The following is a 20,386-nucleotide window of genomic DNA, read 5'->3' as shown; positions in this document are numbered from 1 at the left end:
CAAGCCCGAAGCATGGGGAGCACAGCAAGCCATGTGGGGGTATGCGTTACATAATTGAGGATCCATGTTGACAGTTGTTCACATTGACCCCAAAAAAGTGAAAAACTTGTGTATACCTTTTCATGTGTCTACCTTGTTAATGTCGACATTTTGACCCTGTCGATATTTTAATCCAGTTGACCTTTCCCTTGTCCACCTTTTGACCCTGTTGACCTTTTGCATGTCAACTTTTTGAGGTACACCTATATAATGTCTATCTAGACACTGTCACTCTAATAATCCCAACCCAATAAAGAAGCCTTCTCCTATGCGAGACCCCCCATGAAATTGCCTGGGAAGCAGATTTGGTTATGCCGTTAGATAATGAGTAATGTTCTGAGATTGGGGATAATGCTACCTCACTTCGTGTCAGGGTCAAAGAGAACACGTATAAGTTACTGTATAGATGGTGTGATATACTGTACTCTCCTGACTATTCAAAGTGTTTCCTGGGACATCCGACAGATGTCTGTGTGGCTGAAGGCATCTTTCTCCATATATGGTGGATCTGTCCGAAGATACAGTCTTTGGCGAGAGGTCATTGCTCTTTTATCCTGTAGACTCACTAGACCTATTCCAAATGACCCTCAGTATCTCCTCCTACCCTTGAGAATCCCCACGCTATCTAGGCATTAAAATAAATGAGTGTGTCATATTGTTTCCGGCATGAGCTGCCAGATAGAGGATGTTTGGAAGCTCCTTGATGCCCGGTTTCTGTAGTCTATCGTGTCCTCCATCCAGATGGAATATATGGCCGCTATTATTAATACATTTTTCAAATTGTTTCACAATACAGAGTCCATGGTTAGCCTCCCAAAACATCCCATCCCCTTTTGCTTTCTATGGACCACTATCTTCATTTGCTTTCTCACTTACTGGTATGAATCCACACCTCAATGGTTCTTGTGTGTTCACTTCTTTCTCCTTTTTTCCCCTCTTCTACTTTTTCTATTTCTCCCTTTCTCTGGAATGCCCCACGGGACTGTGGAGGTTATTCTGGTGGACTCGCAAGGCTGTGAATTTTGTAGCCTTGTGAGACCAACAGGCGCCGCCCACCTGCACAGCTGCCTGCACCCCCTCGCATGCCACGGTTCCCCCGCAGGCATATAAATGGATGATTGGCATAATTATCCGTTCGCATCCTTACGTGCGGGAACAAAATCATTCGATGGTCGACGACCATCTCTGTAGTGTAGAGTCTCTGAAGCTGTCATCTGCCTGCACCCGCGTCATTGGGGAATTACCACGAGAACGCCCAGATTTTTCATGGGAATGCCCATGAAACGCTGGGCGTTCCCTTGGGCGAATCCCTGAGCCCGCCGCCCCACGCCCCCTGGCTGCACTGTTGTGTATGAGCGCCAGGTGAATCTATTCGCCATGGATGCTCGCCCACAGTGGCTGCACATGCGCTTGAATAACTATGTGCATGCGCAGTTGCAAAAATCGGTCCCGCGATTAAGGTCCTGTCTGGGGGAGTTTCCCACTCTCACTGTTTCTGTGTGTAAAATTGGATCACTAATACGTTTATATTTTGATGGATTTGAGACCTATTATGTGTGTCACCTCTGTAGTTTCATGGTTTACCTGCCTTGGATGTGATCAGCATTCATTTTCGCTCTCCTTCTAAGCCCGCACCCCAACTCCCATTGGCTATTTCTTTGTTGAGGGGGGTCTTTTGCACCCATCATGCATTATGGTGCTGTTTGTTACCGAGCAGTAGTCTGTTCAACAGAGCAGAAAGCATCTCCGATGGGTCTTGAAAAAAAGGGAATATTTCCTGGATGCCTGAGGCAATGTAAAGTATTGTACAATTATTTCCAGCCACGCTACTGTACCTTCCGCATTGTTCCAGCGTCACCACACACATTGCCATCTCTGTGAACCTGACATTCCTCATAGGGATCCCTACATCTCTCTTCAAGCCCCTCTAAGATTCTTTGAACAGAATGCAGGTCAGATGGCAGGGTGACATGGGATGTACCCTAGTGCGTAAGCCTTAAGACTCCTAATAGCTGCTGAGAAACACACAGAGACCTGAATTGGTGTAAAAGGTCAGCTAGATTTTATTTATCAAGCACAAAGAACTCTGGGTGCAGAGAAAGGACAGACAGAGAGCAAACCCCGGCAATGCAAATCTCTGCATATACTTTCCCACTCTCTGAAAATGTCCGGGGGACCCCTGAATATTGCTGCATCCCATCCACTGTCTAGTGAAATAGGCTGTGTGTGTGTGTGTGCGTGTGCAAATCACGGCTTCATAGCCTATACCCTCTGTGCAATGCTGTGTTTCGAGGCATTGCATCATTGGAGAAGAGTTGGATGTCGCAATTTGCCTTCCCTTTCCTCCAACAGTGGCTACAGTACATCCAGCTTACATGCGGGACATCTCCCTGAGACAAATACTTCAATGCTGGCAAGCCTGTCTCAGCAGTAACAATGCATTGAGGGTAGAAGATCTTACTACAGTAGGTGACTTTATAAACAGCTTAGTTTATCCAACAAAGTGCAAGAAGATTAAATAAGTGTGTAGGAAAGTCTTCAGCTAAAGATGTCTGAATCTTAGGGTTAAATATAATAGCCTGCGAGAAGACGGCGGTGTGCTTGTTGGTTTTGCATTATAAATAATGGGCGCTTTAACAATTATATATATTCAAATATATATTATTTATATATTTGAATATTTTTTTTTTTTTATCCCTACATTTCCTCTTCTCTCAAGCATTAGCCGGGTTGGTTCCCCCTCCTTTCCATTCCATTCCTTTACTATTCTTTTCGTCTTAATATAATTGTAGTTAGATAAAAAATCGAATGAATTGTCTATCGGATATGAATGAAGATAATATGTTTTTTTTTTTTTTTTTTTTAAAGATAAAACAAGCTGTTAATTTCCGAAATGCTTTAGAAATTTCTTGATGTTATATTTAACAGAATGCTCTAAATATTTCTTTTGAATTTAAGTTTACAAGAAAATTGTAATGCATACTTTATATGTATTCATTGACTTTTCATTAATAACATTTATATAAAATGGAGAGCTGACGTCATCCTATGCGGGGAATTCATGCGTCTTCTGGCTAAATCGGTCCTCAAGATCTACCAACAGTTCACATTCTCCAGACCATGCAGCTGGTACACAGGTGTAGTCATTACTAGCTGTCACATTTTCAAACCTGTGCTGCATTCATTCCTAGCCGACACATTCTGCAAATCTGGAAAATATGAACTGTTGGTAGATCTCGAGGACCAGTTTGGCTACACCTGGCCTACAGGCTTAAATAATACACCTTTTACATAAAAAATCCAGGATCCAACCTGGCATTTGGAACGAGGATCCAAGCCGGGTCGGATCCGGGATTTACTCCGTTTACACTGCGGTGCCTACCCGCAGTGTAGACGGAGTTGGCACTTGGAGATGATATCATCTCCAAGTGCAGGGGCCGCGGTCATCCCTGCTGGGACAGCCGGTCGCCGTGCTGGGGGGCAGCCCAGCATCAAGGTAAGGTGCAGGGCTGCCCCCAGCCGTCGTCCGGGAGGTGAATTGATGCCATACACAGGTATCCATTCACCTCCTCCGCTGACACCGCTGTTGTCTGCAGAGTACAACAGACAGCAGCGGTGGCTGTATGTGCAGGGCCGGCGCCACCACTAGGCAGCTTTAGGCATTTGCCTAGGGCGCCGGCACCTGGAGGGCGGCAGTTCGCCCCTCACCCCCAGCACTGTGGTACCTGTGAAGAATCTTGCGTCCCTGCTGAGTGCTGGTGCGTGCAGGGGTGTCCGTGCCGCCGGGGGAACCTGCGGCGCTGTTATTGTGTATAAGCTTGTCGCGGCCGGCGGGGTCCCTACAGTGAATAGAAAATAACTAGCGGCGCGGGAAGCGCTAGTTATTTTCTATTCACTGTAGGGACCCCGCCGGCCGCGGCCAGCTTATACACAATAATGCACTGGTGATCAATTGGATATCACAATATAATTAAAATTTAATAAGAATTAAAAAATAATAATAAATAGACAATTAATAAAATATAAAGCATAATCTCCTGTTTATAAAACACATAAACATTGAATGCACAAATAAGTTAATGTTGAAGGACAATGGAAATTATACTTAGTTGTTAGTCCCGCTTGTTCCTATTTATGCTCTCTCTCCTGATGGAATGATCTTCCATTTTGTGATCCAATTGGATATGAACTGGTGTTGTTGGTGTCCATAAACCTTGCTGGAGGCCCAGGGTCTTTTATCCTGATAGATGTAATCTCAGGTTCCCCTGTGATGAACAGGTGGGTCCCCGATAATTCAGCAGGTGGTGGTGTCCCAGATAGGATTTAACCAGTTTGAAAATGTGGAGCAGTTTTGGGGATCCAGGAACAGGATTTTGGAGAGCTGGTCCAAGTGGGATGAAGAATATGGGTTCCAGAGTCCAACAACAAGTGCAGACTGACACGTTTCGTTGTTCTCTGACAACTTTCTCAAAGACCTTGATCAGTGATTGATATTTTGATGCCATCCGAAGGTGTCACAGGGATCTGAAGATTTATTTATTAACAGCTTCTTATATAGCGCAGCATATTCCATTGCGCTTTACAAAAGGAGACAGTGATACAACAAACAGGGTATTTACAGGCAGTCAAAAGGTAGCAGGGCCCTGCTCGCACGCTTACCATAGGACACATGACGGATCACTACTTGTCAATGTACATATGGGATTCATGTATTATTTATCCAATGTGCTTACTGACTGTCGTGAACATCTGACTGCAAATATTATCTTTCTGTGATCTGTGTCTTTACTTTTTAGTACATATCATTTCCAGTAGGTTAGAGGAATGAGAGCGTTCAAGGCTGTTAATTCTCTCCAGATATAATAATGAGACCATCTTGTATCCAGTGTTCAGCTGACTGTCGCCATTGTGAGAAGTCTGTCTGATACTCACTGCCTCCTAGTTAGTGACCCTTAAGCCCCGTGCACACCCTTAAGCCGTGTACACACGGCAGCGATATGGGCTGAAATCACTGGCAATATGGTCGCTGGCGACCATATTGCCAGTGATGGGAGTGTGACCCGGCGATAAATCGCCGGGTGCGCGCTCCCGTTTTCAGCACCGTTAGAATCGCTCCTGCGACCAGCTGATTACCTCTGCGGCTCCGCCGGCAGAGGTTTCTTTTCATCAGCGACCATCTCTGGTCGCTGATGAAAAGGAGGCATTGAGCTATATATCGCTTGGCGATATATCGCCCCATGTGTATGCACCTTTACTCTTCCTGTACACACTGTTTCCCTTCCTGGAGGAAGTTGTGCTGTGCGTTGGAGTGAATCCCTTAATCTACACTTGCAATGGTAGTTTTTATCTGCAGAGTTACCCCAGGTCACAAGTGAGAGAATGGTCTTGTATTTTGTATTTTCTTTTTCCAAATTAAGTTAAATAGAGCAAATTATTTGTGAAATGATCTAATTGGTGACCTGGGTTCTGTACTACAAGCATTTCCCTAGGACACCACTTTTTGATAGGAGAGGGTGGCGAAGTGCAGCCGGATAAGTCATTCTTTCCGAGTAACTGAGCTGTCATTTCAATGAAGACTGACCTGTGTCAGCCGCACTGAGTTACTGCTTCCAGACGCTGATTGAATTATCAGCTTCACACCTCCATGATGTGTGCGCCATTATGTGCATATCTGGCACCAGTTCAAGAAACTAACTGCAGTCTTTCCGTTGGTCTAATTTTATCCTGCTTGTGCCTTTAGGTATAACACACAGAAGTATATGTGAGCCCAAAATAGGACTTATTGTATATGTGAGCCTGATTTCTCATGTCATAATTTGTGCCACAAATGTGTATATCCAGATGAATATTGAACTCGGGATGTTCTGTGCATGTGCAGTACGGGTCCTGTGTCATTGGACACAGTGCTGCTAGGCCGCCTGCTTTTGTGGACGGCGGTGGGCGGAGCGTGCCAGAGTGCCAGCGCATATTTTCTGTCCGTGTCTGAGCAGTTATGGTGGTAATTCTGAGTAAGCTTTGGATGATTTAGAGCAGGCATGTCCAAACTGCGGCCCTCCAGCTGTTGTGAAACTACACATCCCAGCATGCCTTGTAATAGTTTTAGCATTCCTTAATAGCAAAAATACAGTATGGCAAGGCATGCTGGGATGTCTAGTTTCTCAACAGCTGGAGGGCCGCAGGTTGGACATGCCTAATTTAGACAGTGGCGTAGCTAGAAATTTTTCCCCCCTGCCCCAAAAAAAATTCCAGCGCCCCACCTTGCCTTCCCCCAAAAAGGGGCGAGGCGATGGACTACGGGTGCCGCTGGCTGAGCTGACAAGCAACCCAGGCCGTCCATTACATATGCATGGGCGGGGACCCGCTCATTCAATATGCACTGCACTGGGTCCCCGCTCATTAGATATATACAGGGCGGGACCAGCTCAGCGCGCACTGCTGCCTGGGTCACCTGTCAGTTCAGTCAGCAGCGCCACCACAGACCCTGCTTGCACCGCTCCTCCAAGCTGCTGCGGGGTCTGCCACATATGTAACTGGATTTAGATTACTGATGCTGCCAACATCTCGACCAATGGTGCTAAGATCGCAACCGATGGTGCTAAGATGATGTCTCTGTGAACACGGCACTCAGATTGCAGGTGTTGGCAGGAGGTGTTTTTTCCTGCAGATGCCACCTGCTGCTTCAGCATTTTAACCAAGACATAGCAGCAACCATCACTGAATAAGGCCCTCAGTCTACAAAATGACAACTTGCAGTATGTGTATGTGATAGTTGAACCGTAAGGCGGCGTAAATGACATTTATGCTGAACCAGGAACCTTCATACATAAATACATGCATAAAGACATAAATAGCCTAACCACACATAAATTATAAACACATCAAATTTTTTTTTTCAATTTTTAATTTCAGAATTCTATTGACTCAAGTATTGGGAAAGTGTTGTCTATTGCAGTTACTGTACAATCAGCCATGGTGTCAGTTAGTATTGTTACAGTAGTTCAAGGTTTCAGAACTGGGATTTTTCTGTCATTTATAATCTATTTACAAATGACCACTGTATTTTCCCTGCACAGCCATAACAGTACTCTCCTGGGAAAGCACTTGTGGTAGTACAGCAGTCTTTACCATAGATAGGTTTTTCTATATCAGTAGTTGCTTTAAGTGGCAAACTCAATGTTAATTGCTTAAATCCGTTTGAGCCAAGTATATTCTGTGTATCGCTGTGCGAGAGGCATATATGGGATAAGTAGCTGGCAGGTAGCTCTGGTCCTTGTAGGGGCTTAATTCAGATGTGGTTGGAGTAACATCTGATTAAGATAACTCTCAATTTAATAACACATGAATTTATGACCTAGCATCCTTGCAAGTAAATCAAACCCCACCTTGGGAATGGTGGCCTGGCCCCCACCCATTCCTGTGTTCGCACGCACTGGCTGCAAATGGATGTTTTACATAAAAATCCAATCGCAGCCTGCGGGGGAACACCCACATCATTTGATGGTGGCTGGACTCAGAACAACCATAGATGTGCATGCACAGGGCGGGATGTTGTAACATCCGCTGCCCATTATCGCCCCCCTTGGCCGGCCACCACATTTTTAATAACGACATATGCTCTAACTTATGCGGTTATTAACGCAAGGGACAGCTCTTGCGATAAGAGCTGTCCCTTGCGATGCGGTGCCGCCACTGGACTTCCGGGTCTGCGAGAGTGATGGCGCCGGCCACAGGGCATGCTGGGAGGGATCCGTGATGGATCCCTCAAACATCGCTGCGGTAAGAAGCCCATAGGCTTCTGCAGGGAATCGCCAGCTTTTGCTGGCGATTCCTTCCGCAGCGCTGCCACTGCGGAGGGGCCATAGATCTTACAGAAATGCGGTAAAAACCCTGATAACGGGGTTTTTACCGCATTTCTGCTTTAGAGAATCTCCCCCACAATCTGAGTGAAGAGGGTGGGCAGCTGACATCCGGTGATGTCAGCTGCTGGGCCCCGGCACCCAAGTCACCAGCCGATTACCATGGGAACGCCCAGTGTTTGTTCACCGTGGACACATGTGCAGAAATGCATCCACGCATGCGCAGACATCGCCCCAGTGCAAACGCATATTGATCTGAATTAGGTCCATTATATAGACCTCTCTTAGCAGAAGCGCTGTGAAGTGACGAGTTATATATTTGTAAACGTGTGCAACTAAGACTTCTGCATTTTATTTACATATAGAATGCCATCTATTTTACTGGTTTGTTGCACAGCACTGGCTGAGTTTTAAATGGGTCAGGTTTTAGTTGGTATTGATACAGCTGAGTTACCGCAGTCTTAATCAAAGTGCCAATTAGCAAAGTGGATTTATCCTCACATTAACCGTATCGGTGTCTAGTCCCTTGTGTGTCAGAAACAGAATTTGACTTCTATTCTCTCTCTAAATAAAGAACAATTTTTCTTTCCATTGCTGTGAAGCCTGCTGTTAAATTAGGCAGCTACTAGGCGCAGTGCGTTGTAGAAGATGCAAAACATGGGAACATCGGTGATGGATTACTGGGTTCGGAAAGTTTAGATCCTGAGGAGAGACCAGCAGAAAGTCAGGAGGTCAGTGTACACTAAAATGCATTACCCATTGTCCCGTAACAGTGGATCCCAGGTGGGTTACATACTTTTGTTGTTTCTCAGCAGGAGCTGACTCCTGTAATTAATGAGAATCCCATTCATTTCAGATGATTGTTAGATAATTACAGTTGGATGGTACCCAAGTCGTGTCTGTGCACAGGGATGCTTTCAATTGTTGCATCCTCACAATCAAGATATAATCAGCTCTGTGACTTCTTGTCAGAGTCTTGTCTCGTCACTGTCAACGAGGCATCAAGGACTAATGAGTGGTAATTATTATTATTATCTGCACTATCAGTCACATGGGGAAGCTGTTTCCTTGTCTTTCAGCGTTTTGACGTGTTACCGAGATGTGTATCTGCCACAGGTAGAGGTGACAGCTGAGCAGGCACTGTGGCAATCACATTATATACTACTGGAGCATTGTTGTAGTGCAGAATTGACATATGTAACACAGTGAGTTATCAAAGCTTGGAGAGAGTCAAAGTTCCAGCTTCTGTACATGTTACTGCGTTTGAAAAATGACCGAAGCTGATGGGTTTGTACTTTATCTCTCTGCAAGTACCGTAACTTGCTTTGCCACATAAATAACCGATACAATACTAACTTAACACTCTGCACAAACACTTGTTTTGTGATTAGTAAGTCACCCTTGTGTGCTTTTACATTAATTGCTGTTCACTCGTTACATACCGAGACTGATTTGTGCTATTTTCTATGTATTTTGTAAACATATCTAGATCAGATGATGATAACTGCAACGCCGATAATGTAGAGCTAGGGGGACCGATTAGCACATTTAAACATACATTTTATCATGTGTGTAATATATGTGCTGGATGGTTCCCCAGGGTTCAGCAGCACCTGGGAATCAGCATAAGGGTGCACATACTTCTAAGCCTGCCCCCAGACTCCTATGAAAGTAGCCAATGGGAAAGTAGCAATGGTTGCCATCGATGGCAAAAGTGCAACTGGTCATCGATAGTGTATTCCTATTCAGTGGATAACCATTGATGTTTTTACATATCAATGGTCATCCATTTTCTTTGATTGATTGGCCGGTGGGCCAATCAAAAAACAGGGGTGGGGCTTTGCGGGTGTCGGAGGCAGAGCTATGCTCCATTTTCCGGCCCCCTTGGGGGAAAAAGCAAAAACTAAGCTATTTGTTTAAGCTTGACATCGATGGTGGGAAACCATCTGGTTCTCCCCCATCGATGGCAAAACTATTCGACATTGGCCATAAACCATTAATGATTTCTAATCATCGGTGGTCGATGGACATTACAAATTTGAAGGAGTGTGTGCAGCTATGAATGAAACAAGTCTGAATGGTACCAGGGTGGTGTTATTGAAGATGATAGGGACTTGTCCCCGTGCACTCACAATAGAAATAAGGGTCTATGTACTAAGCCCTGGACAGAAATAAAGTGCATGGACATATCAGTACTAATCAGCTTCAAACTGACTTTTTACAGGCTCAGTTTCAAAAATGACAGATGGGATTAAGTTGGCTGGTACTCTTAAGGGCCAGATGCACTAAGCTTCAAAAGTGATAAAATGGAGAGTGTTTAACAACCAGCCAATCAGCTCCTATCTTGTCATTTTTCAAACCCAGCCTGTGACATGGCAGTTAGGAGCTGATTGGCTGGTTGTTTTTTGAAGCTTGATGCATCTGGCTGAGTCCTCCATAGCCCTTTTGTTGGTGGTCACTGTTATAGTAGCAGCAAGCTTACTGCATATGGAAATTGGCTCTAAATAACCCTACAGCGAATTTTTGGGCCTGATTCAGACCTGAGCGCTCATCTGCAAATTTTGCAGATGACGGCGGGTAGTTAGCTACCGCCCAGACAGAAAGAACGCCCGCCCTGTGCAAATCTGCCAGATAATTGCGAAAATCCACTTGTCGCACATCCACAAACTGAATTATTTTTCCACTCTGTGCAAATGTGTGTTACTCTGACCCTTCCACAACACTGCGACAGAGACAGGCTGATCAAAGCCAGAGGTACCCTCCATTAAAAAGCCGACTTCCTGTCAGTTTATATCTTTACCAATCTGCAACAAATACATTTGCTGCAGTTTGGGCCAGCATACTGCGTGGCTACCGAACTCGGACAATGGGGGTTATTCTAGTTCATTCTTTCTGACAAATTCCTTCTCCAATGGACAAAACCATGTGCACTGCAGGTGGGGCAGATGTAACTTGTGCAGAGAGAATTAGATTTGGGTGGGTTTTTTCTTCAAAGTGAGATCTATATTGCAGTGTAAAATCATGCAGTCAGTATTTTCCCTGCACAGAAACAAAAAAACTCACCCAAATCTAATTCTCTCTGCACATGTTACATCTGCCCCCCTGCAGTGCACATGGTTTTGTCCATCTAAGAAGGATTTTGTCAGAAAGAATGAACTAGAATAAACTCCAATATGACATGTTTTCCCTTGTTTGCCTCCTGTGTCATCACTAAGGCATTTTGAATTGATATTTTGGGGAAAAGAGGCCAGTCACATCAACTAGCATAGTATTCAGCTGGAATGTGTGTTATCTGTGCTTTATAGCGTACAGTAATTCTGCACACAGAGGGGGAGATTCAGTGGGTGATTCAGAGAGGTTAGTACAGGTCTAAATTCAGCCCCGTCCCCAATATTCAGGGTCTGCGCATCTGCCAATGTGCGCATGTGCAAACCCCAGGAGCGAGCGGCTTCGGGGAGAGAACGGGGCGGAAGCAGGGGAACGAACAGTGTTTTATGGGCATCCCCATAAAAATGCTGGGTGTTCCCCTTCACACACAGGCGGGACAATGCCTGCTTGGGGGGTGTGACTGACGCCAACGCCTGTCCCCCAATCCGGCTATCTGTGGGCCTCTGAAGAGTAAGTATGACCATCGAATGATTTCTCCTCCTTTAGGCCTCATGCGAGGGGATGTGTTAGCGTACAAATCCCCTTGCACGCTAGTGATGGGATGCGGGTATTCGGCTGGGCGGCGGCGGTGCTTATCTGTTCGGTAGGTAGGAGAACATACGCAGACTAGCAAACAGGTCTGAATCAGGCCTTCAGTTAGTTGCAGGTTCCATGCCCTGAGCTCACGGGTCGATGCCAATGGTGAGAGTTGACGTTATACCTGCGAATTGGCATTGCAAATTGATTTTACAATTCACTTAGTAACTCGTATTTTTCCTTTGGCACCTCATTGAGGGAGAGAGAGATGGTGCTGAAAATGTATATTATAAGATGAAAATGTAGGGACACCCTGCAGGGTGGGCTCCTCCTCTGTCCTAATAACAAATGAAGCAGTTGGAAATTTCCAATTAACTTAATTAGTCCTAGAATTAAATGGCACTAGCCCCAAATCAATTATGCTGCTGCTTTATGCACCCACATTATAATAGTATTTATTATTTTGAATAACAATTGCTTTTTATGTTGTATACTTTTTTAAAGTCACCTCAAAGTACCCCAAAAGGTTTTTAACACAGTTTAAATACCTCCAGTACTTCCATTATGACCACTAACGGCCCTACACATTTATGTCTACTTTCAAAATCTAGTTAGATCGCCAGTGTTCTCACCAGGGGGGAGATGCACTAAAGGTGGCCATACATCAGAAAGATATTGTACCCAATCATACAATCTCAATTGATTGTAAGATGGATTGTATGCAGATTGTGTGCACATCTTGTGTACACAATCATACAATCTATCATCAGATGGATTGTATGACTGATTGTATGATGGATTGTATGCAGATTGTGTGCACATCTTGTATACACAATCATACAGCAGATGGATTGTATGATTGATTGTAAGATGGATTGTGTGTAGATTGTGTGTCCAAAAACCACCAAGGACTGCCGGGGATTTCAAGGGAAATTGTACACAATCATGAGCGCAATCGATCTTAAGATCAATCTTTCTGATGTATGGCCAGCTTAAGGCTTACCGCTGCTTTGTCTTCTGTGTAGCGGCTCCGTTATCTTGTTCGGGTATGCTCTTAACTTGTTATGCAAAAGTGCGCTCCTTGCACTTCCGCAATCCTTTCATTTTCGTGACCGCGCCGTCTTCTATAGGAACATCCAGCTTGACCGCACTTGCTGTATGCTCAAAGAAGCGGCGCGTACTGTTCCCCTCTGCAAGTTATCACCACCTGAGGGTCGCAAATTTATTTTCCTTCATAAAGTGTGTGTGTGCTCTTGCATATATAGGTGGGCAGAGAGGTATGAGGAGGTGTGAGTGAAGGGAGTTGAGCATAGGGATATGAGGCACTGATTTCTGCTTAATAAGGCAGTCACGGGCGGCATCCGGAAGAATCTCCTGCGCTTGTCTGCAAATTACATTGCGGGCGCATGCGTAGTTGACAAAAATTATGACTCCGGACATCGCACCAGTGTGCAGATACCGCAAAGTCTTTGCGAAAGAAGAAACTGTAGAACGCAACTTCTATATTGTCATGCGGCGTCCTATGGATAGCTGCACAATTCAATTAGAAACAGTAAGTCACAGATTTCGCAAATTTATTCTGCAGGGGGCTTCCTATGTGATCTATAAAAATACTGAGGAAATCATCCTGAGCTCTGACGAAAATGGCATATAAGATAGCAGGACAGTGTACAAGGTCACTGGCAAAGTAATGGAGGCAGTTACATGCTGTCAAATGGTTGGTTTTTGGAACATTTGGAAATGCTAGAATAATGATTGCCCACAAGTGCATTGCCGCAAATACAGTAAAGCATCATACACACTAGACGAGAAAGTAAAGATATCGCTGAGATGGGCTCTTCTGATTGATATCTTGTACTATCTCGTCTAGTGTGTACACTCATCATCATTAATGATGCCATGATGCAGCACGGCTCCCGCGGTTATGGTATGAATGGTCGACAGTATCTAAGTCAGAAGGTTGACGCATGAAAAAGGTCTACATATATTAGGTCAACATGGTCAAAGGGTTGACAATCAAATGGTCGACATGGAACAAGGTCGACATGTATTTTTCGCATTTTTTTTGTGTCTGTGTTGACATAAATAGACATGGCACCATCTTAGTGTACCGCGTCTCCTCGCCATGCTGTGTTTACAGCGCCTCGCTGCGCTGGGCACACTATTATCATCTATGTGGGATGGTAAAGTATGAACATGTTTTTTTTGGGGGGGGGGGGGAGAATCAGGAAAAACACATGTCAAGCTTTTTCCATGTCGATCTTTTACTTGGTGACCTTTTGATTGTGTCGATCTAATGCATGTCAACCTTTATCATTTGTCGTACTTCTGTCTGTCGACCATACCCGATACTCGTCTTTGTTAATAATCTTATTTATTTATGAAAACCTCTCTATATATTCTATATTGTCATATATATTGATACCCTGGGGAATAGTGCAAACAGATTAGGGTATCACTGGAGGGATCCTCACTGACGTAAAAGAAAATGAAGGTTGAAAAAGCCGTATTTATTTCCCTCAGGTATAACAGCCTATTCAGTACCGTTAAATACTTGACCCTTCAGATTAGCATAGCAGCACTCTGCCATTTTGTTTACTCCACCAACCCTTTATTCTGACCCCTCTATTTGTTTATGCGCCAGTCTTTCACAATGCTTCTGGCCTCTCCACTCTATAGACTGCTGCAGACACAGACATTCCCAGGCCTGCTCCCTCCCATGCAGCACTGTCCCCTCTCTGTGTCCCAGCACACCTTCACATTCTTCTCCCAACTCCCAGTGACAGTGACAGGACTCGCAAGGAGTCAGGAGGCTGCAGCAAGTCAATTTGTAGCGACAGTTAATCCATCTTCTGCCAGTGGGTCCGTGAGGCGGGGGAGCACGCCCTGGTTGGGGCTGCACACTTCGTGCATACACAATCAGCTAAGCCCTTGGTATTTTTAGAAAGTCCCTAACCTTGTTTTGTCCGTGTGTGTGTGACGCAGGGCCTGGGAGAGGACATTGGGTAAGTGATGAATGGCCCCTCATGACATGTTTTATATCATTGAATAATGCACGGTGAGACTCCTTATTATGTGCAATATGCAGATAGCTTTAGCTGTATTCTTCAGTCTAGCACAGACAAGGTTGTGTGAAATGTAGACTTCCACTTAGAGTGGCTGGTGCTTTGCACTGGCGCCCAGAGTAAACACTTTGCATTTATGTTGCTGGGTATAAACCCGTATAGCCCCTGTATCTGTGGAAATCAAAATATGTCAATGATTCAAACATTTTAAACACTATTTACATAGTCTTGATGCTTTCCAGTTTTGTCTCTCTTTTGTGATTTTTTTATTTATTTTTTCTGCTGTAATACTTTCAGTATCCTCATCTACATCCTGCCTCCCTACGACATAACTTAACCTTATTTATTTTCTTTTAAGCTAGGGTAGCGGCTAAATCCCCTTCGCCAGGAGGACCTTTCCCATCATGTACTGGGTCCGCATCTTCCTGGAGGGGGAATAGTAACCTGCGGCGTGTGAAGCGAGCCACAGTGCCGAAGTTTGCAATGCAGCTAATATAAAATAACCTAGACCAAAGCAAAATCGAAAAATGCCATAAGGGCATCAAACAACTTTAGCCATCATAGGTTGTCACATCCAGGTCCTTTCGGCGAAAGGGAATTAGTCACAGCCTTTAAGATAGGTGTTTTCTCTGTATAGTTGTTTTTCTCCTTGTATCAATTTCATTAAGGATCTGATATTAGTTATTGACATGCTAAATTTCAGGAGTTGGACACAAACTCACAGCTCTCGGGATCCTGACAGTCAGAACACCGACAGATCATGGTAAGTATTTTTATCCCTACCCCTAACCCACCCTTGCTGCAGCATAACCCAGACTTAACCCTAATTGATCCCCTCTTGCAGCCTAACACTATACTCCGCTGCAGAACTAACTTTCCGTACTGCCTAACCCTAAAAAACCTAACCCCAAGGCCAGTACTATCCTTTGGGATACGTCAGGTTTCTGACTGCTGGGATTCCGCTGTCTGTATCCCGACTGCTGGGATCCTGACCGCATTCCAGATTTAAGGAGTTGAGTTGCTAAAATGTAATTAGATCCATTTGAGTCATAATTCACCACATAAACTAATTTTCTCTGACATGCAGCAGGGACCACTGGAATCACATCGGGTATTAGAGCTGGGAATGCTGGGAGCTAGGCACTTCTTAATATTAATTAGGGGATACTGGCTCCTCCCCTCTAAGACCCACAATCCCCCCAGTGAGAAAATTGTGCCAGGGAGTTAGGTCACAGTTTTTCTGCTCCTGCACATTTTTCAAGCTTTTTGCTATATATATTTTTTACAAGTACTTTTCGCTTGGTAGCATTTGTGAATCCCTTCCCCACCTATTGAAAGGTGTGGGTCCGGGCATTCAGCGCCCCTGGAGATCCAGGTCGTCAGTCAGGACCTCGTTAAAGGTGCCTGCCTGCACGGGTTCCGTGTTCCTGCCACCCCTCCAGCAAAGGGGACGCCAGTCACGAAGTGGAAGCCTCCGGTGGTGAGTAGGCGCTGAGCGCACTTTCCACACGCCGTCCCCTGCTCCCCGTCTGCCGCGCTGTGCGCGGTTCTCTGCAGCGTTGTGAGGCGCCGCCATCTTGCAGACGGCGCGTCCTCGTGTACACTCACGCGGCAGAACTAAGTGCCGGTGGCGTTACACGGAGGAGCGCTAGCAAGCGGGTGGCTCTGGGCGCTGTCAGGTCGGCACAGGCTGGCTAGGTAAGAGGGAGAGGGGACACGCTGTTCAACGGAGGGGGCATGGCGCGGCCATTACGCAGATACACAGTAAGGCTGACTCTTTCCTGTTCACAGGTGACTGCAGCTTAGAAGGCTCTGAAAAAAGTTTATTACTGACACAGTGTTTTGCGCTGTATTGGTCTTGGTGTAACAGGGCTCATTCTCCTCCAGGTCTCACGGAACCCTGAGGTTTTTGGCTTGTGAGAGGTGTATCTGTACTCAGTGTGTGTGTGTGTGTGTGTAAGATCCTGTATCGCACGCTGTGATTGGACCTGGCGAGCAGGGATCATGACGGGCAAGTCCAAAGCCTCTCAGAAGGTTTTCGCTTGTACTGTTTGTACAGCAAAGTTTTCTCAATACACAGCTGAGGGTAATGCCACTGTTTGTCAGTCATGTTCAGGTGCTGAATCTGCATCACTGGCGGGGTCTCAGGCGCCCCTGTCACAACTGAAGGGCTGGATGAAGTCGTGTGGTGTGTAGCAACCGGAGACGGACCAGAGGAGGAAGGATTAAATCGTGCAGGTTTAATAATAGAATTCATAAATAGAACAATACACGCTTGAATACTTTGTTAAGTGGCAGTTTAGCAGTAATAAGAATTGAGCCGGCACGGCACTTTGTAAAGAAGAAAAAGTTCATTTAAACAATGACAGTTCAAGCACTGTGGACTGCAGGCTGGGGTCTTGGGAAATGAAGAAATCCGGATAGAGAATGTACTTGATGGTAATGAGGGATCCTTGAAGACTGAAAGAAGATGGATGATGACAGAAGAATGGGAAGTTGCTTGGAAGCAGACGACTTGAAGAACTTAGGCCAGGAAGCTCAGGGATGCAGGCAGAGACCAGACTGTGGAGAGATCTGGCAGCGATGGGGTTAAGCTGAATCGAGACCAACACAGAGCACTGAAGCAAGGCACCAAGTCAGGAGAGGTGAGTCAGAGAGCCGGAGTCAGCTGGGAGCTGTGAACGCCTCTGGAGACTCTTTGTACTGACACTGAACAGGCCTAGGCAGATCCCCTATATCCCTAGAGGGCGGCTGCCATTGGCTGTCAGGTCAGTATGGGCGGAAACCTCAGACAAGGACCAATCTGCTATTTGCCCTTAATCAAGATGGCGGCACCGGCCTCCCGGCGCCCCTACAGCACATACCGCTACACTTGCTGGTGTCCCACGCTGCCTGCTGCCCACCAGACTGCCGCTGCCTGCTGCCGCTGACCTGGAGACCACTACACGCTAGCCGACGGCGGGCGCGAACGGGTGAGTAGTAAGCCCGCCGCGCACCGCCGCGGCTGCGTGTGACAGTACCCCCCCCTTTCTGGGTGACCCCAGGGCACCTACGCACCTTGTGTGGATTTCTTTGAAAGAACTGTCTCACCAGACGAGGAGCATGAAGATCTGCAGCATCAACCCAGGAATTCTCTTCAGGACCGAATCCAAGCCACTCTACCAGATACTGAAGATGGGTATTGCGGCAACGTGAGTCGATAATGCGCCTCACCTCGAACTCTGTTTCTCTTTCCGAGCCAATCTTGGGCGGTTTAGGCACCTTCTTCTGATATAAGTTCAAACGCAAAGGTTTCAGAAGAGACACATGGAACGAATTTGATATTTTTAAGGAAGGAGGGAGCTGTAGTCTGTAGGCCACCGGATTAATCACCTGAGTGATCGGGTACGGCCCGATGAACCGAGGAGCCAGCTTCATGGACGGTAACCGAAGGCGTATATGGCGGGTAGACAGCCATACTCGATCTCCAACCTTCAACTTAGGAGCTGCTCTTCTTTTCCTGTCCGCCATCCTTTTATATCGAGCGGATGCTTTGAGGAGAGCTGTATGGACGTCTGACCAGATCTTTGCAAACCGTTGTAGGGAAGAAGCAGCTGCAGGGACTTCGGACAATGATAGATCTGAGAACTCCGGAGATCGGGGATGCTTGCCAAAGACAGTGAAAAAGGGAGTGGTACCGGAGGAAGAATGATAAGAATTGTTGTGCGCAAATTCCGCCCAAGGCAGAAGGTCTACCCAGTCGTCTTGAGAGGAAGAGACGAACAAACGAATGAAGGCCTCCAAGTCTTGGTTGACTCGTTCTGTCTGCCCGTTGGTTTGTGGGTGGAAAGCAGTGGAGAACTTGAGCTTGACTTGTACAGCAGAACAGAGGGCCCTCCAAAACTTTGCGACGAACTGCACGCCACGGTCAGAAATAATCTCTTTGGGCAACCCATGGAGTTTGAAGATGGTGGAAATGAAGAGCTGAGCCAACACTGGAGCAGATGGAAGACCTTTCAATGGGAAGAAGTGCACCATCTTTGAAAAGCGGTCGACCACCACCCAAATTACTGTATGCCCTTTGGATGGAGGAAGTTCGCAGATAAAGTCCATAGACAGGTGGGACCATGGTTCTGTTGGTATGGCTAGAGGTAGAAGAGGACCAACAGGAGACGTTCTGGAGGACTTATGCTGAGCGCACTTTACACAGGAAGCGACAAAGGAGTTTACATCGCGACGGATGGTAGGCCACCAGTATGACCGCAACAGGAACATTAAGGTCTTCTGTGCCCCGGTATGCCCTGCGAAAAGGGAAGCGTGTGCCCAGGACAGCACTCTCTTCCGGAGATTGAGAGGAACGAAGGTCTTGCCTGGTGGAGGTGAAGGCTGGACTGTTACTTGAGCAAAGACCAGAGGATCGAGGATGGGTCGAGGAGGAGTCTCAAGATCAGCGGAAGTTTCAAAAGAGCGTGAAAGGGCATCGGCCTTGGCATTCATCGTCCCGGGTCTGAATTTGATTTGAAAATCGAAGCGTTCGAAGAACATGGCCCAGCGGGCTTGACGAGCTGTAAGACATTGGGCCTGCTTGAGGAATGAGAGGTTCTTATGGTCGGAGTACACCGTAATTTTATGTCGAGCCCCCTCCAGGAGGTACCGCCACTCCTCCAACGCTGATTTGACTGCCAGTAACTCCTGCTCTCCAATGGGGTAATTCTTCTCCGCTGGAAGAAACTTCTTGAAAAAGAAGGCACAGGGATGAAGCACCTGGTCCTCCCCTCTCTGCGACAAGATTGCCCCTACCCCCTCTGAGGATGCGTCCACCTCAAGAATAAAGGGTTTGTCGAGGTTTGGCTGGAGAAGGATTGGGGCGGAGACAAAAGCATCCTTTAGTTGTTGGAAGGCTTGAGAGGCTTCAGGTGACCACTGGCTTGGATCAGAACCCTTACGGGTTAGAGCAGTAAGAGGAGCAGCAAGGGTGGAGAAGTTCCGGATGAAACGACGATAGTAATTTGAAAAGCCCAGGAACCTCTGGATGCCTTTGAGCGTGGTGGGCGCTGTCCAGTCTAAGATGGCTCTTACTTTCTCTGGATCCATCTCTATCCCAGTGCTGGAGAGGATGTGGCCAAGGAATGGAATGGAGGTAACCTCAAAGACGCACTTGTCTAACTTGCAGAATAATTTATTTTGGCGAAGGCGCCGCAAGACCTCAGCTACTGTTTGCCGATGGAGATGGAGGTTCGATGAGAAGATGAGAATGTCATTGAGATACACCACAATGGAATGATACAATAAATCTCGAAATATGTCATTTACAAATTGTTGGAAGACGGCTGGAGCGTTGCAAAGACCAAAGGGCATCACCAGGTATTCATAGTGGCCGTCTCGGGTGTTGAACGCCGTCTTCCACTCATCTCCAGATCGTATACGGATCAAGTTGTACGCCCCTCTTAAATCCAGTTTAGTAAAGATGGAAGCCCCTCGGATTTTGTCGAATAATTCGGTGATCAGAGGCAAAGGATAGCGGTTCTTGATCGTGATATCGTTCAGACCCCTGTAGTCGATACACGGGCGGAGAGTTCCATCCTTTTTTTTCACAAAGAAAAACCCCGCTCCGGCTGGCGAAGTGGACGGGCGAATGAACCCCTTATCCAAGTTCTCTCGAATGTAGTCAGACATGACTTTGGTCTCTGGCAGAGACAAGGGGTAGATGCGGCCCCGCGGTGGGAACTTCCCAGGTATCAACTCTATCGGACAGTCCCAGGA

General features: G+C 46.3%; 1 protein-coding gene across 10 annotated transcripts in view; it reads left to right on the top strand.

The window, feature by feature from the left end:
- MEGF11 (multiple EGF like domains 11) overlaps nt 1-20,386 on the top strand; it is a 418,300-nt gene that overhangs the window by 209,433 nt on the left and 188,481 nt on the right. For 8 of the 10 annotated variants that reach the window (XM_083184347.1, XM_083184348.1, XM_083184344.1 and 5 more), the window contains exon 6: nt 15,348-15,407. The exons of the other annotated variants lie outside the window; for them this stretch is intronic. In XM_083184347.1, the coding sequence (XP_083040473.1) occupies nt 15,348-15,407 (60 nt within the window). The remainder of the gene's footprint in view (nt 1-15,347; nt 15,408-20,386) is intronic. 10 annotated transcript variants of the gene reach the window in all.

Source organism: Crinia signifera, chromosome 4, assembly GCF_055691185.1.
Source record: "Crinia signifera chromosome 4, ASM5569118v1, whole genome shotgun sequence".
Lineage (NCBI taxonomy): Eukaryota > Metazoa > Chordata > Amphibia > Anura > Myobatrachidae > Crinia > Crinia signifera.
The sequence above is the reverse complement of the archived record's forward strand: the minus strand, read 5'-3'. Positions and strand labels throughout refer to the sequence as shown.